General features: G+C 42.1%; 1 protein-coding gene across 6 annotated transcripts in view; it reads right to left on the bottom strand.

Moving 5' to 3' along the window:
* Window positions 1-18,200, bottom strand: part of sox6 (SRY-box transcription factor 6) — a 129,967-nt gene that overhangs the window by 82,506 nt on the left and 29,261 nt on the right. For all 6 annotated transcript variants that reach the window (XM_070993590.1, XM_070993812.1, XM_070993667.1 and 3 more), the window contains one exon: window positions 1,206-1,446. In XM_070993590.1, the coding sequence (XP_070849691.1) occupies window positions 1,206-1,446 (241 nt within the window). The remainder of the gene's footprint in view (window positions 1-1,205; window positions 1,447-18,200) is intronic.

The raw sequence follows: 18,200 nt of genomic DNA, 5'->3' as shown, positions 1-18,200 counted from the left end.
ACTAAGATCCATCCAGTACCGCACAAGAGGGCAACACCTGAGTGATCCTTTGCCTGTCAATTACCTACACTGTCAGCATACACACCACAGCATCACTAGCAGTCTGCTACCGAGGCAATTCATATGTCTGTCTGGGTGTGTGTGTGTGTTCTGTGTGTGTGCGTGCTGCAATGCTGAGGTGTTGAGGGTCTCAGTGGCCAACTGCAGAGCTACTTCAGAGGCCCTCTGGGTCTCTTTACTACAGACCCGTCTGTCACGGACAACCACCTGCCTCCCATGTCTATAGCCCACAAGTGCCTGTCCTCTTCTTCTCACATCAAAGCAGCTCTGTGCTTAGAATGTACAGCGTTTGGGGTTTGGCTGCAGATGTAGCTTATACACAACAAGAAAAACAACACCCACGCACCAAGGACAAGACATGTTTCTTCAACAGCAACAAGAATGTGAGCTACAGGAAGCAGAAAAGGCTACATGCCCTTTCATCGGTCATGATGCAATTTTATGTGGTATTCCCATTATTCAAGGGAGAGTTAGAGGTCCTCTGTTTAGCCTAATAATAGCTGATGGGTTAGTGTTTGGCAGAGCTGGCTCTGAAGATCCCAGAGCTTTCACAGCATTATGGAACTATGGGGCTGGAGCTAGGGACAGAATATCGGCTGAGCTTCTTTGTACAGGCCAGGAACAATGAGTTCCTGCTGAGCCTCGATCTTGAATACCCAAGAGAGGATGGAATGCCTAGTGCACTCTCCCAGGTTTGAGATTGTTCTGCTTTAACCGGCTTTCTTTAAAGGGGAACTTTAACTTTACCAATTATGCCCCCCCACACAACTATTCAAACAGTTTCTTTCCACAAGGGCACCAAACAAATGTGAAAACGGTCTAGAGTTTAAACAGAGCATTTTTTTTGCAAAGTTTGGCAAACTTTATTTTGCTTGGAGGACATTCAGTGAATCTTCACAGGTACCAATTACTTCTCCGTAAATTTAATTCAACCCAGGGTCACATCTTAGTCTGTTCTTCTAAATGGAAATTCACAGTGGTTAAGAGTTGAAAAATCTTTTTGTCTTGAATTTTTTCATTTGCAAATGGAGTTCACTCTCAGCAGCACTACCAACTACTCATAATGCATCTTGTAATGTGATTATGATGAGCAATTTATGTTTGTGTTTTTTTGTGCATGTATGTAGTACGTTGACATGTCTCACCATGCGCTGTTGGGCTGACACCAGGCTGTCCCAGTCGCTCTCTGGTGGTACGCTGCTGAGTGGCTGCATTTCATCGGGATGGGCTTTTCCGTGGAGCAGACTGTGCAGGGGCAGCTGTGGCGTGCCATGGGCCTCAGCACTCTCCTCTTTCTCCCAAGACAAGTGCTCCTGACTCATGGCATCATCCCCGTCAACCACAGAGGCGAAAGGAGACGTGGCTTGCTTGGAAGACATGACTCTGCTGTAGAGCGAGAAAAGCAGAGAGCATTGAGTCAAGACAATTCTCTGACAGAGAATAAATGGCAATACATGAAGAAGAATGCTGTTTCCTTGAGTGTGTCATGGACGACTGGCAGTTACGTTCAAGCGACTGCGTGTCACCTGAGCAGATCATGCTGAGCGGACTGAAGGCTACACCTGACCGCCGCCTGTAGCTGCTCTGGCCTGTGGAGTTTGCAGCAGGCCATGGGGTCCCTAATCCTTTGTTTAATGCAGATGGATGGCTTGATCTAGGGCTGGAACTGTGCCTGCTTGGGTCCTGGCCGAAACCCCAAGACAGTTACTCAGGCAGTAGGTCAGCCAGGCAGTGGAACTACCATCCAGATAAAAAGTAAAAAAAGCCTCACAGACACTGTAAGTTAACTCCTGGTGCACAGATGTGAAACAAGGTAGATAGTTCCTTAGATAAAGTTCTTATTTATTATTTCTACACTACCCGACAAATCTTTCATGTTGATTTGGTTTTGTCCTTCAGGCATCTTATCATTTTCCTCGTGTGATTTGATTTTACTCCGCAGTAGTCAAATGCAAACAAAACCCAGCCTCGTCCTCTTTTGTTTCAACTCGTCAAATTAGGAAATTATTAACATTATGGTGTGACGGCGTTCCCTCAGGCCAACAAATCCTACATAAGCAGCTTAAAAATCAAAAGCTAACATTGGAGGACTTAATTCACAAATTTGTCACATGCTTTCATGAATATTACAGCGAAGAGTGTACTTGACATATCAGGTGCAAAGGAAACTGATGTTAATTCTAATTTAACCCCCCCCCCCCCCCCCCCCCCCCCACACACACACACACACACACACACACTCTTTTACAACCAAACTCTTTTTTGTGCAGAATACAACCAAGTCCTCTTTTTCTCACAATTAATGAGGGTATGCTCATGCTGTGTGCTAGAATGAATGAAATTATACACTGTGCCAGAAAATCTAATTATGCATTTGGTATAAAATTAAAAATGGGATAATATGGCCTTCCTACTGATGTAAAGTGGAGAGCAGAGAGCTGAAACATATTTAACTGCTAATCTGCTTTTCCCCAAGCTGTTGTTCTGCTTATTTTTCTCAACTCCAGGACATTGACCATTATGACTAGAATGACAAGTTATGGACGTATATTCTTCCTCTGTGCAGGAGAGGAAGAGGAGAGACACACTGGGGGTGTGAAGGTATGGGTCTTGTGTTTGTATGCGACAGAATGCTCAGAGTATGTCTTGTGGTACATTTGATCACTGATCACCATCTGCCCCGTTCTCTTGCTCTATCCACAGGGGTCAGTGTGACAGCACTTTAGTTTCCTCCCTCCGCTTGCCTTGGGGGGGGGGGGGGGGGGGGGGGGAATTGTTGGAGAAGGGGAGGTGTGGGCTCTCAAGGTTGAGGTAGGCTCTGGTGCAATGGCGTCCTTGCACTTTCTTCTGAGAGTCGGGCGCCAAGTGATAGAGGGATATGTCCCATTTAAGACAGGCTTTTATGACCAAGGTTTTTGGGTCTGATAGTTCTTGGTCTTACTCAAGGAAGTCTGTCAAATGAAGCGCATTGTCCATGTCCACTCTGTCGAATTTTTATTATGGATATTCTGGGAAAGATTATATGTGTAGCATCTTTGAAAAAAAAAGCAAAGTGCCCTTATACCTTCAGAAAAGGCATAAAGCAGCATTTAAAGATAAGAAAGAAAATAAAACCAATTGTGGGATAAAGCATAAAATGAAACCAATAAAATAGGGAAAATATTAAAAGACAGTTATTGTGCAAAAGTTAGAGTGAAGTTGCAGTTTCATAATAAATAGCAGAAATGTTTTTAGTCTTGTTTGTAGTTGGAGCAGACCTCAGATCTTTTCGATATTTATTCTGGATAAATAGCACAGAGATATTAAAGGCCGTGTCAGCATGTTTTCTTTTAACCCTGGAAAACAGTAAGCAGACCAACCCCAGAAGACCTGAGAGGTCTGAGAGAACTAACGCCGAAGCAGATCAGACATAATTCTGTACTGAGCTATCATTCAGAAACATTACCGCACTCTGTCCAACTCTCATTCTCACAGAAACACACACACACACACACACACACACACACACATTGTGACAGATCAACATGGCCAGCAAAGGGGACCTAAACAATGGTCGCCTTAGTTAATCTCATGTGTCTCAGCAGCTGTACAAACAAACCCAGTAAGTCAGGTAGATGGCAGGGCAGGGGTGTGAGACCTCATGCCTGCCTGTCTGTGTCTCCTTCTGTCTTTTAGCCTCTGTGCCTGGATGTGTTGTCGGCTGTGTCTTAAGTGGGACTCAGCCCTCAATTTTAATCAGCCATTAAATTGTTTCCTGTAATTATATCAAATAGTAAGGGATGTCAAAATTGGGTACTGTTAATTGAAAATCAGAAGTCAGAGCAAAGTTCAGAGCATGCATGTAATGATAAGTAGAAGGGGCAGTAATGAGGTTGGAGGTTTAGAAGGGTGTGTGTGTGTGTGTGTGTGTGTGTGTGTGTGTGTGTGTGTGTGTGTGTGTGTGTGTGTGTGTGTGTGTGTGTGTGTGTGTGTGTGTGTGTGTGTGTGTGTGTGTGTGTGTGTGTGTGTGTGTGTGTGTGTGTGATTCTGATGTATTTTTTATTCATGCGCCCAAAAAGCCCAAGCCTGGAGCGCAACAAGCGCCTTGTCCTCAATGGAGTGTGAGAGTGAAACAAAGCACTGCTTTTGTATTACACAGTAAATCAAGTGGTATTATTTTACCACTAAAATATTCAGTCTCTCAGGCACTTTTACTTTAGTCTCCAGCCATCAGTCAAACTGCTGAGGCGTGAGCGAGAGAAGGGGATAGAGAGAGAGAGAGAGAGAGAGAAGGAGAGATGGAGACTCCATCCTCTGTAACATGTGTCTACAGCAATCTTGTTAAAGAATGCAACAGATCTGCGGCAGGCTCCATAACAGTATTTGTCAGCAGGAGTTAATAATTTATTAGCAGTGCTGGGAGGGCTGCGCTCAGGCAGCTTAAGAGTGCGGAGAAGCCCCTCTGCCCCACCCCCACCTTCGACAAGCCCTATACAATACAACCTCATATTATTGAAAGGGAAAAAGAGAAAGTGCAGCAGTAATTCTCTGAAAATATCCAAGGGCAACCATACAGATTTTTTATTCCTCATATTTGGAGTGGGGCTCACACAACGGTGAGATCTAAAGGGGTTTGTGTGCAATAGATCGGCATAGATAAAACAAAGATATTTGATGAGGAGCAAAATAAGGCACAAAATTCAGCTGAATGCGGGTACTCACGATGCATGTAGAATTTGATCATATTTTCGACACTGTTTACAGCCGTGGTGTCTGTGCTTGAAAAAATAAAATCAGCAAAACAGCCCTGTTTGTACAACTGCTGTGTATTCTGGTACTGTTGAACTAACTTTACTCACATTAATAATTGAATCTGCTTCTCTGGAAAATAAGCCCAAACTGTGCTTTAACATACTAAACAGTGAAAATATGGCAAACTGAAGAGGTAATTCATAAATCCTTGACAAGCTACCCTCCCTCATGCTTTATTACACAACAACAATGGACAACTGGCACACCAGAGTAATCAATAAGTACATGAAGCGCTGCCTTCCTGCCCGCTTTCTAAAGACAAAGCCCCAGTGACTTTGAAGACTCGAGACAGACATTAAGGAGGGTCAGTTAGAGAAGAGAACTGCTCTATATATAGCTGACAATATTGCGCACATTTGAAGGATTAGGACTTAAGTTCTCCAGGCTCATATGGCCTGGAATGCTTTGAGTCATGAATTGTTCCCTGCGATAATGTTTCATCAGCGTGCAAAACAACCTCTGCTTAATTGGTGAGTATTAGAGGAGTGTTGTGCGCTGCTCATCTCAGGCGTCTTGTGACCGCGGGGCCATGTGTCCTCGGCTATCCCATTTCCTCTTTCATCGTAAAAGGGTCTGACTGACTTTCACCCGCTGTATATGCTCTGTCACACTATTTACCTTTTATAGACAATGGTGACAAGTAACTGCACACCATCCTAACGCGCCCTGCGAGCCCTCTTGTCTGCCTCACTGCTGATGTCTTGCACCTTAAAGTTTTCCTAACATGTCCCAGCAGGGGAGAAAATTACACCCTCTTCCTTCATGTGCTATCACCACACAAAAGGAGAGAAAATCAAATAAATTATTAATAAGAAAAGATGTTTTTTTATAAAATGAGATAGGAGGGCAGGCAGATAAAGGGCTTTAACTTTCCCTGAATAATAGTGTGTATTTGTGCACAGCATGCATGCACACAGATAAATGGTGTGCACAAATTTACAATTAAGTAAAGAAGAAACAATTATAACTCAGAATTGTTTATTCATATAATTAAAAGGTATATTTACGTGTTTAAATTTGCCATCTGCCTTCAGGCAAATAAAAAGGACACATAGCACACTGTATGAGTGTCTGCATGAGATTTTTAATAGAGCCGATTAACAAAGATGCTATGACTGTTGTGTTCTCTCACTTTGTCACTGTATTGTACTGAAGGAGCTCTTAAACAGCCGCACTTGTAGCTTAAAAAAAACAGAAAACATACGGACTTAAATCGTGAATTAAATAAAAATAAAATAAATTTCATAACAATGGCAATAACCTTGAAAATAATTAGTATGATCAGTAGTAATCTTTTAAAGTGAAGGAGATAAAGAAAATAGTTCGGGGGCTTTAAGACGTGGGTGGATGTGTGTGTGTGTGTGTGTGTGTGTGTGTGTGTGTGTGTGTGTGTGTGTGTGTGTGTGTGTGTGTGTGTGTGTGTGTGTGTGTGTGTGTGTGTGTGTGTGAGAGAGAGTCAAAGAGAGGAAAATCATCTGTGTGTTTCCCTTCAGGGGTTCCTCCTGTTCTAACAGGTGTCGTGGTAGGGTTCCTCTGGGTTCTTCACCTGCCATAATGAGATATTACTACCTGACAGCTCCCAGCTGGAGGAGCATTGACACGGAATCCACCGTTTAGCACAATTAAATTATCACCCTCCATTGTGATTGTGCCATGCTGTGCAGCAGCCAGGTTTCTGGATACATAATCAACTCGTAACACGGGCGGTATACTGCACACAGTGAGTCTCTTTTTACACACACACACACAGGCAGTCTTAGACACAGAGTGTGCATGCATGTGCATTTTACATACACCTTGTCTGTTGTATAATTTAGATTTAAAAATGGAAAAGAGATTGCTCAAACTATTTTTCTCCCATTTTTACCATCATGTTGAGTAGGCGGTACACAAATTGATTTAAATCTCTTAAACCTCAACCGACAAAGTAATTAAAGATAATGATATTAAAATATAGTAAATGGTTGGGAAAATACAGATTTTCCAACAAGGTAACCAACTGTACAGCGACTGGAGAGTTGCCTAAATGAATTTGTTTAAATTGTTCCTCCATTATTGTTGACCTTCCCTTGCAAAAAGTCAACTCAATTATGGCAGCACTTCATCCTCTCTTCACACTCTCTCCTGATGCTGTCTCTATTAGAAACTGCCACAGTTACCACAGCTAAAATCCACACTCAAATGATAGCCACCCAGAGCAAATTAAGCAAGCCACCTGAAGTGCACACTTTACATATTGAGCAGAGCATTGATAATTACTTTGCAGGGCAAATTATTTGCAATGATATGCTGCTAGAGGAACTGCCTTGTATCTCACTTTAAACACTTGTGCAGCTGCCATGAAAGCATGGTTGGTGTCCTTGCCCCCCACGCAAGGCAAAGGCAGATGCAGGTGTGAGAGTGCTTAAGTGTCCCTGTCTGTCTACTCAGGAAGGGTCGATGAGCACTCACACACTGAATCCCTCGTTGCCCCCTCCTCCTCCTCCCTCTCCTTCAGTCCCCCGTGCCATTGGCCCTTTTCCTGATCCCAGGACACAAGCTCAGAGCTGGATGGCATAACAGCCTCTCAGTTCCCCAGGACACACACACAAGTTCACTCATGCGTATGCTTTCACAAATGAAGGATGGCCGTCCAAAAAAAATTCACCACTGGCCTTTTTTTTTTTTTTTTTCTGGACTCACATCATTCTTTAACAGAAATTATCCACTAGAAGAGGGGCACGCTGAATGTTGTGAGTCAAACACTTAGAAGCACACACACCAGAAAACACTAATGGTTGCAGGACGACAACTTCAGCTGCCTCCTTCACCAGTGGAACTGTTTCCCTGTCGGGGGGGGGGGGGGGGGGAATGATTACTGAGACAAGAAAAGCTTCTTGTTGTTTTACCCCTCTTTCTCTCTGTTACTTCCTCTTTCTCTCTGGGCCTGCTGGGGAATGAAGTTCCCAAAGAGCCTCCTGTTGCTGCTGCTGCACTTAGGCAAACCTCACAGTGAGTCAAGCCATCAACCAACACAACCCTATTTGCTGAGCAACAGTGGAGCTTTGTGGCTTGCCTCATAGTTGACAGTAAGTTATGAGCCCTTTGTGAGCAGGAGAAGGAAAACAGAGATCGGAATTTGGCAGGAACATAATAATGCAGAATTCTCCTGTTCATGGAACCTGAAATTTTCATGGAAACAATCGAGCATTGTTGAAGGAAAGAAAAGCAACGGTGACAGATGAAATATAGAGTGGGGCCCCCTTTTTGTTAAACAGTAAACAAAGCGCTATTCAGGCCAGGTCCATTCTGTCATTTATAAAGATAACTTCTTCTGTGCTCTGGAGAGTTTGCAGCAAATGGCTGCACTTCAACAAATCGAGTGTAACATCTCTCACAGTTGCCAGAAAAGTGAGCTGAGGAGCTGGCTGGGGGGTGCCAAACAGAAGTGAAGGGATGCATCCCAAGTCACCAAAGAGATGCACAATAAGTCTATAGGGAGCATAGAAGTCTCAAAAGGGAGGGGAACTTAAAAAGAAGAAAGCAAGGCCTGTTAGCAAAAACATTTCAAAAGGACCACAATCTTAGAGTTTTGGCCCAAAACTCATGGACAATGGCTAATTATGAAGGAGAAATTTTGCAGGCTGATGGAAAAGCATGAACATTGGTGACCGTGAATGGTTGGGGGGGCTCAGTTTTTGGTCTTGCCATCATGAGGTCATCATTGGCAACTTCATTGCCCAGCAGAACTTGGGTTGGTACAACTGCCGTTAGTTTTGACATGTGGAATGTTGGCACACAGCGGCCCACTTTCTCCAGCACTATCCTTGTTCCTCTCTTGTTTTCCTGGTCACCAAATTGGTGAATAAGTAATGTCTACAGAAAAGAAAAACAAATTTCTTCTCTTTCATTCTCATCTCATAAACTGTGTTCTGTAGCTAAGGGGAAAAAAAATTGAAAATTACCTTCAACTCTGTTGTCATGAAGCTGCTCTATTGTTGTTCAAGGGGTTGAGGGGGAGGGGGACAACAGCTCATTAGCTACAGTTAGACCCAACTCTAATTCTTTAGCTTTTTTTTGTTTCTGCTGTTCTTTTTCTCTTTCTGAATAAATTAATGGTATTCATTGAGAACGCTCACACAAGGGTGGGCACACAAACCTCTCTCCTCCTGTGACAACTGGACTTCTTTTCCCTTTTTGTCTTTGGGTCCTTCTATGGTTTTTTTTTTTTTAGGACTGTGAGAAGAAGGGCTGGGAGAGAGTAGCCATGTTTCATGTGACACGTCAATCGGAAAATCAAAACAGGGGTAGTTCATTTGCTCCACCCAGATGAGGCCATCTAGCAGAGCCATGATGAATAGGGGTCAGGCAAGCCACACCTCAAAGATTTATGATTAAGGCTTATTATGTTGGGAAACTGACATTGATTGCTGATTTAAACCACTGAAACCAATTAATTTGCCAGTGCTGAATAGAAAGCATGGTCAACAGTGTGTGTCATTCTGACAGGTTGGACAGGAAGAAGCAGGGGAAAAAGTGAAAGACTAAATGAATGGTGCCAGCTCTGTTTGGAGGTGGTTAAAAGTTACTAGGAGTGATTGACAGCTGATACAAAAAAAAGAGGGAGGCTGGAGAAAAATGAGACCTGGAGAGCAAAACCAGAGACCCCAGCCACTGATCTGAGTAATTGCCCAAAAATTTAGTTCACAGAAGACATGTACAAGCTGCTGTTTTAGCAATGCTAAGACGGTTTCATTCATGGGCTGGCACTGAGCAAACTTGGGTAAATGAATGTGAAACATAGCCCTAATAAAATCAGAGAGCTGACAGACATGGTTGAACAGAAAAATGTGCTGTATTTCCACTCTGGGGAAGCAGGCACTGTAGTGGATTAGACGCTGACTAAAACTCAAAATGCCTCAACAGCCTGCTGCTAACCATGTGCCTGACCGCTCATACTGCGCTTCAACCCTTTTCTGCATTTGTCCAGAGTGATGCAGGAAAAAGAAATGAGGGATACACCTACCACAATCTGTTACCCAAGTGATGTTTGCGCTGTGCTCACAACAAATGCCACATCATGCTCGGCTACATGTTATTTTTTCTCTGTGGTTGTCGAGGAAGCTTGTGTTTACTGATACCTTTTCCTCCGTGTTAGTTTCTCCTGTATTCTTTCGTTGGCTCACTAAGGGGACACATGCACCCTGACAGTGCTTCAAAATGAAATCATTAACTAAATTGCTTTCTTAAAAAGCCACAAGTGTGCGGCTGGATTTGTGTGTGTGTTTGGCTGTGGGCCATGGGCCTCTGGTTCCCAGGCAGCCTCTGCCCCGGCTCTGTTGTGGTTCCCTGCCACCACACTCATTATGCTCAGCCTCAGCACAGCACGGTGCAGGGCTGCGGCTCGCCTCGCCTCACTCATTGGGCTAGTAGGAAATAATCTGGTAATCTCAAACTACTCCTCCATTTCAGCTGGGGCCCTGTTCACACAAAGAGACCCTTTGTCCTGAAATTTATGACCACTCTTTGAATCTCAATCAGGGAATCAATCAAAAGATGTTAAACAAATATGGTTTTATATTTGATGTTAAAGGCTTAAAGGAGTTTTCTGTAGAGCTGACCTGATTTTATACTCCTCTGCTGTCAGACAATTCCGGCCGTGGCTTTTCAATAATGGGGAGAATATCCACATCATTGTCAAATCTATGATCTTAGATTTAAACTAATAGATATATGCACACGTGGACGTTATGTAACAAAAAAAAAAATAAAAATCTGAAAACAACTTACTGGAAGCTTTATCAATCTGCCTGAGATAGATTTCAATAAACAAAGTAAACAGAATGGAAGGTAAATAGGGAGTGAAGGCCAGACAAATATTTGATAAGAGGACTGTAGCTGAGCTGTACGACAGGGTAGCTGAGGGTCCCACCTACTCACACACACACACACACACACACACACACACGCACCTAACCCTGACTGTCTGTCTGCTCTCCACTGAGCTGAGGATAGCAGATGTGTCTTTCACAGCCTGCAGAGTGTGTAACCAATCTGCAAACAATAGCTGGAACTTGACAAAGGTCGTTGCACTTGCAACACACTCTTTACAGTAAAGGGCAGTCAAATCCCATTGGCCACTTAGGTAAACCATGCCCTTTAGGTTTTTTTACTTTACAGACCACCAAGGCATTTAAGATTTGAACACAAGCGCAGTTCAAAACTTGTGTATTTTCTGTTAAGAGTACAGACCCGTTAGCCACTATAGCTATTTGAGCTGCTATGTAAGCCCCTTTACAAAGTTTAAGTCACCTTTTTTGACCTCCTGTTAAGCTAACAGCTGGTGTAAACATGTTCAATCCTATTAACCTGTAATATACGAGTCTGGGTAAAACGGCATGTGCGAGAAGCCAGTGCGAAGTCTTAATTATGACAGACAGGCATGACAGTGAAAAAGATCCAGCATCAGCCATGCTTTCTAGTATCTGCCATTGTGACCACAGGCTGTGTAGAGTAATCATGTTTCACAACATACCAGATCATTGCTGCCTTTCTTTTAACACTGTTTAAAGCTGAAGGATTTTCAGTTCAATGGCTATGAATGCTTTTAAAGCAGAAATTACAAAAAATTGCTTCTTATGAATAAATTAAATATAGTGAGGAAAATGTATGTCCAGATTAATAACATTGACTCCAGGCTTACCAAGAAGTGGTGTCAGGTAGCCAATGATGAACTGGTCTCGTCATTATAGAGAAAAGGCCTGTACTATAGCTTCATCAATTATACAGGTCACAGTCAAATGTACATTAGATTTGTTTATTTTAATGATGATTGTTATCAGTAAATCAAACATTATTATGTGTGCTGTGTATAACAGATACTGAAAGATTTTGAAAAGCAACCAAAAGCGGTTTTACACATGTCTGTGTATTGGAGATGGTGTTGTGCGGAGTTCATGCAGTCTATAAACCCTCCTTTCTGGTGTCAGCAGGGCAGCCGTCCAGCATCAGCCTGGCATATCAGCTATAAATGGCAGCTACATCACTACAGCTCAGGCTAAAAATACAAGACCCGGTTTCTTCCGTTTCCCTGTATTCTCAATTGTGTGTGAAACTTTAGCTGAGAAACACTCTAAGACAAGCTTTATGTGGAAAAAAATGAGTATTGGTTTTGGACCTGTTGAAGAGCAAGTAACAAATCCCCAGTATTTTGACAGCAAAATGCAAAAAAAAAAAAAAAAAATTACAGCATGAGAGACCTTTTTTCTCTTCGCTTGCGAGCCAGGTTTTAAGAAAGCTCTCTAAAAGCTATCAAAAGTTTCAGAATTTCCCACAACCCCCTCCTGTGGGTGTGCCTGTAAAGTGCTTCACTCCCGTCTCTTGAAAAGCTCTAAGGGATTGCATCATGGGACGGGGTGTAAGACGATGGTAGCAACATACTGTAACATGGGGGAAATACCTCATGTTGGTTGATTCATAAACACCTTGTGCACTAGCTGGCCAGCCTCTCAGACGGGTCTGTGCTGTGCTGCTGGAGCTGAGCGGTGCCCAGCGCCAAGTTCCTACACTGACCTGAGTGCTGTGCAGGGGCGCACACACAGTCACACAGATGATGGCGTGGCTCTGTTTTTAATTGAGTCTCAGCCTTTGTGGTATCTTATCTCTGACTAATAGCGTACATTGGCCCTCTCTCGTTATCAGAGTGGGTCTTTATCAGAGACCCTTGTTTGATACAGTTAGAGTTAATGCATTATGAACTGCACACCAAGAGTCAACAGTGATCTGCATATTCAATAACTTCCATAATTATATGCGCAATTCATCAGATGGGATGTGATTGCAGGGGAAGTGGAATAGAGTGGAATAGAGAGGAGCAGAGAGGTCTGATTCCTGGAGGACTAAAGTCTAATCACAAAACTAACATGATAATTGAAATCTAAATTGAAAGGCTTAGCTCTCAGGGAGAGTATGTCAGACATGGAGTGCAGAGGCGCTAGTGAGAGAGAAAGAGTGGCAGCAAAAATAAGATTTAAACTGTGCATGTAGTACACAAGCCTCTAACAATACACACATGAAAAAATAGGGGTGCTTCACGCCAATATTATAACAAGCTCTGAAAAATGTCTCCATAATCCAGTTAGGAGGTAAAACTTGCTGGAATTGAAGGAGCTTTGAAGAGCCTGCCGGGAAGCTGTGTGGAACATTCAGGAAAAAAATACATAAATATATTTTAAATATTTCAGTTTTTGCACATATCCAAACTGCTCAGTGACTCATAAAACTAACCACACAGCTGACAGTCCGCTGATCACTTATCATTTCAATTGTGTTGTCATTATTGTAAAAGGCTGTGGAGTTAACCCTTACTGTGCATGCAGTTACTTTTGTGGTTAGATTCCATGAGTAACTCCTATCTCATTACTGAAAAACAATATATATATATGCATGTATACACATAGTCTATATGTTTTTTTCCTCAGCACACCTATAACTGAGTCTTGGGAAGTGTAGCCCAATAATCCACACAGTCACCATCATCCCTCTTTGCTTTAGACAGTGCATAGTGGCATTTAAGGTCCCGTTTTCAAGAGGAGACTGAAGTAACTGCTTTACATTTGTGTGAAAAAGGACATTTTCTGCCCTGCATTGAACAGAATAGTCCTCAGCTTACATGAGAGTGTCTCAACAAGTTAGCTGTTCATTTATCTTTTTACCCTCCTACATCACAGCAAAATACAGAAATGCAAATACAGGAAAGGTCGTAGTCTGCCTTTGGTTTCAGGGGTATTCTTTCTTTTCACGCTGGAACATTAGTGTCTTATTTTGCCAAACACATTCTGTGGAGTTACACACAATCATGTAAACAATTTTCTTTTCAGATTCATCTAATCAAAGGAAGTATTGGGAAAGGGCATTGCACTGAAACAAACCTGTCCTCCATTTCACCTCAAAGGCTGCGTCGCCTTCACATTCACTTCTCGGATTTTACTCTAAGTGAACGCAACCCAAAGGAAGAACTGCAGAAAAGTCCTCTGTCTCGTTCTCCTACCCTCCCCTTTCACTACCGTCCCTCCCCGGCCACAGGATTCATATTCATCCCTCAATAACATTTAATTAGTAATGCCAAATTCATTAACCTGTACTGCTGTTACGCTGGCCTCAGCCATAAATTAGCTTAATGTGAGCAGACGTATTGCAGCTGTAATAAGGGACATAAAACTCAAAGAGAAACACATAGTGTTCCTCCATAGTCATGGATCATTATAACTCAGCAGTGTTTTAGAGCATTCCTTTTCAGAGTAGCAGCTCTTTAGCAGCTCTTAACTACAAGCCCATCAAACATTTTTTTGTAATACCAAAGAGATTTGTTTTAATACTGATTGAAATCTAAAGAACATTATAGAAATGCATTACTCACAACAGCCAGCCTTTTTGTCACCACTTCGCTCCTCAACATTTTCAGCTCTTTAGTTAAAATAACATCATGAAGTGTTTAATGGCAATGAAAAATATGAAATATGCGGTTGTAAGTGCAAGTTAAGAGTGCAATATTAACGTATTTTTAAGATTTGTGTAAGAGTTCATGTTGTTTCCAGCTGAGCTGAGATGCCAGAAACCGATGAGGAATTGGCTGTATCAGTAAAAGAGATGCAAGAGACAATTCCAACAGCTTCTGACAGCTCCGTCTAATTGGTCCAACTCTTTGGCATCTTGGTTGTGTTTATTTAATCAGCTGAGGGAATGTGTACATTTTGGCTGTGGGGCATGTTACCCCCTTTAGCGTGAGGAGACGTGTTACTAGCATCCTTTTCTGTCAATCTTGTTTTCTTTAAAAATCTTTCAAATGAACAAACTTGAGGTTTTGTTTCTTGGGCAGACAAACGGTTTCAGGAAACAACCTGCTATTGTAAAAACCTCAGACGACCTTCGCTGTCCTAGGATTACACGTTGACCTTCCTGCTCCTCTATCCCCCAGTGATCTCGCCTAACAACTCGCACCAAAGAGCCCATTAGGCCTGGATCCCACTTTGTTAAAAAGGGTCTTGTCCTTTCAGAACACTCACTTCCTCGCTTTCTGTTTTTTCAAGCATAGGTGGTGGAGGAACACAAGTTCATTGTTCCCTCACAGATGGAAGTTGGAGTTACCAGGGTAACAGCTCTAATCCTCTTTTTTTTAAACAACTTTTTTCATATTAACAGTCTATCAAGGGCTACCTTTTAAGTCTCTCGCAAGAACTCTCGCTCACTTTTAATCAGCCATGATTCTGTTTGCCAGGAGACAGCATGATGAGCTAATCGAAATTCACCAAATAATGACGTACTGCAAGCAGCTACTTTTTTCTGCGGAGGCCTGCTCTAAGAATAATAATAATGAAGCCATTATCGAGGATTGCACTTTAAAATGCTGCCCTGCCACCAAAACAGAGGACATAATTGTTCTGGTGTTTTCCATACAATCAACAACCCATTGTTGATGACTTGAGAACTAAGGGAGCAAAGAATGGGTGCCATAATGATTGGTCTGTGCTGCCCTGAAGATCCTGTACAAAGTGTCCACTGAGGAGGGACCTCGATAGACTACTGATTTACTTGTAAGGGCTCTGGATGAAGACAACTGTCTGGCTTTGTAACAAAAAAAAAAAAAAAAGTCCTTTCTGCTTTTTGTCTGTTTTGCCGCTCAAATAGCCTCCAAGCCGCATTAGGGAAGAACCATTCATATGGTGAAAGGCTGGGAGTCACACAGGCTCATGTGAAAGGGCCACATAGTTTCTGAAGAGAATGGGCATTTATATAACCTCCCTCCAATCAGAAAAACATAACTGATGTCAAGCAGAAGATAATAACAGGTGGGTTTGTTATCTATACAATGGCTACAAGGTGTCTGCAGAACATATTAACAATGCCTAATACATAAAAAGATTTCAATTTAGTTTATAACTCATGTCTACCAACAGAGCTTTATCTAGCTTATCAAGATGACTCTATTAGATAATTGCATACCATATCTATGCTCCAAAACTAACTGCTTTACAAATGCAGTCCAACCATCTGGGAATGAAAATATCCCAGAGAGAAGATTATGATTAATAGAGGCTGAAAATGAAATATTTTGTCAAAAATTTCACATCTAAACTTACTGGGTGAGAGCTCAGCGGGTTTGTGCAAACATGGTGCTGCACCTATTGGCTCTGCTCCATTGTAAAGGAGTGAGAGAGGCAGAGCTCGAGGGCAGGAAAATGCTAAGTGGGCCCCTTAGCCTAGTCAACCTTCAGTGGGTTTCATTTATCTTCATCTTGTTAGACTAAATTAATTAACAATCTCAATGTTACACACTTTCTCCTTTCATTACATCAAATAATGGCAGAAATGTAGGGGGAGGTCCTGCCCACTGGGAGTAGACAGAGACTGAAGATCTCTCTCTCTCTCTCTCTCTCTCTCTCTCTCTCTCTGTGTGTGTTCACATCTCTGTATTCTGTCTCTCTTCCTTCCCCTTTCTCTCTCTCACTCTCATTTTCTCAGTCTCTTTGACTACACAAACAAAAACCTGTTAAACGTCTTCCATAAACATATGAAAAATTGATCTGAAATGAAAACACATCCTCTTTTCAACACAGAGAGAAACTGCAAGGCTTACAATAACATGAGCATGAACAGTTGTCTATTAAAGACGCTGTGCGCATTGTAGACTGTAGTTTAGAGAACTTTTGCGTTAGTTTTAGAAATAGTGGGAATTTTAAACAGACTGGCATTATTTTTATCAGACAGTACAAAGGCTTCGACTTGAAGAGTGTGATGTATTTTTCACCATGGCCTGTATCAGCTGCCAGTAGCAGAACTTTTACAGCTATTAAAAATCACTAAGTACAGTATGACTCAAAACCAAAACTCATGACTCATTACAATCATGAAAGGCCCTTCCGGTGTGCTACTGAGATACAACATACAGTCTAAAAAGTCAATAACATCTGCACATTGGAGCAGAAATGTACAAGTATGCTAAGAAAGCCCCCTTTGACCTAATTCAGTTGCTTGGGAAAAGATACTGGGACTCTTCACTGGAGGAATGTCTAACTGCCACATCCATCCACCCCTGTTTCTATCCTTTTCTCCCCTTTCACCCCTACCCCCACCCACAGCCCACTCCAGGACACAAGTCTTATCCAAGCAAAAGGGCTAACCCTGAAGCAAAGCCTGCCTTTAATCTTGGCCTGATTGTTGAGGTCTCCAATCTCCAGCCAGTGTGCATGATATCTTTCTACTGGCACTTGTCCTTTAATTAAAACAGACATCGACAGAAGGATGTGGATTAGCAGCACAATAATGTGTTTACTTGGAATAATCGCTGTGTTTTCTCACAGGATATTGGACAAAAGGGAATTGTTGAGAACCAGCCGAGGTCAAAGGTCATTTTTTTTCTTTTCTTTTGTAAATGTGGGATTGGGTTTCTTGGTGAATATGAGATATGCTTCTGCCAGACCTCTTCACTAGACCGCCCCACTGCAGCATACAGCACATCTCTAGTGCAGTTAGCTATCCACCAAACTGGTTTCGACAGGTGCTGAGAGTTAAACGCTGCTATCCACTTTGTACCATTACTCCAAAAAACAGAAAGCGGAAATGAGCATAAGCGGTGTGCGTGCTGTATGCCTGAATAACTCCTGTTAACTCTAGCAGATATACCAGACCAAATACAGAGGGCCCCCGCCAAAGAGTAAATACATCCAGTATTGACGAATATGTAATTTCTATATGTAAGTAAAAAATGGATCTTTCAAGTTGTTAAATAAAATAAAAAGAAACAGTTTCAGTTAACAGTCCGAGTTATATAAATGTGGATTTTAAAGGCTTGAATTCTAAAGATAAATAAAATAAATTTAAATGCATGAGAGATTTTCCTATTGAATTCCTGAAGGACATTTTGACTAGTGAGTAATGGTATCAAATTGTCCTTTCTTTTTAAAATGCCCCCAACAGTTCTGAGAGAGAAAAAATGCTGTTAATTTAATCAAATAAGTGACCTTTTGAAAAAGAAATCAAAGAGGATTCATTAGCTTTAGTAAAGTTTGGCTGACAGCAGCTTTGAAAGGCAGATGCTGCTGCTGTGGCTTCTAATGAGCCAGCCCTAATTAGGGAGCAACACTGCAGCCTAGAGAAGGTGGTTGACTAGGAAAGGAGCCAATGGTAAATACACTCTCTTATTTACTTCCTCTGTGTGTAATGACAGCACAAATTTTTAATTAGAATCACAGGAAGGGTAAAGACAAAAAATGTAAATCTTTATGGTAGGTTGAATACAAACACGGAGCACAACAGGAAACAACAGTGCATCACAGAACAGATATGCCAGCCCACTGCCTCACCCCAACAGC

Source organism: Chaetodon trifascialis, chromosome 1 (genome assembly GCF_039877785.1).
Source record: "Chaetodon trifascialis isolate fChaTrf1 chromosome 1, fChaTrf1.hap1, whole genome shotgun sequence".
Taxonomy (NCBI): domain Eukaryota; kingdom Metazoa; phylum Chordata; class Actinopteri; order Chaetodontiformes; family Chaetodontidae; genus Chaetodon; species Chaetodon trifascialis.
The sequence above is the reverse complement of the archived record's forward strand: the minus strand, read 5'-3'. Positions and strand labels throughout refer to the sequence as shown.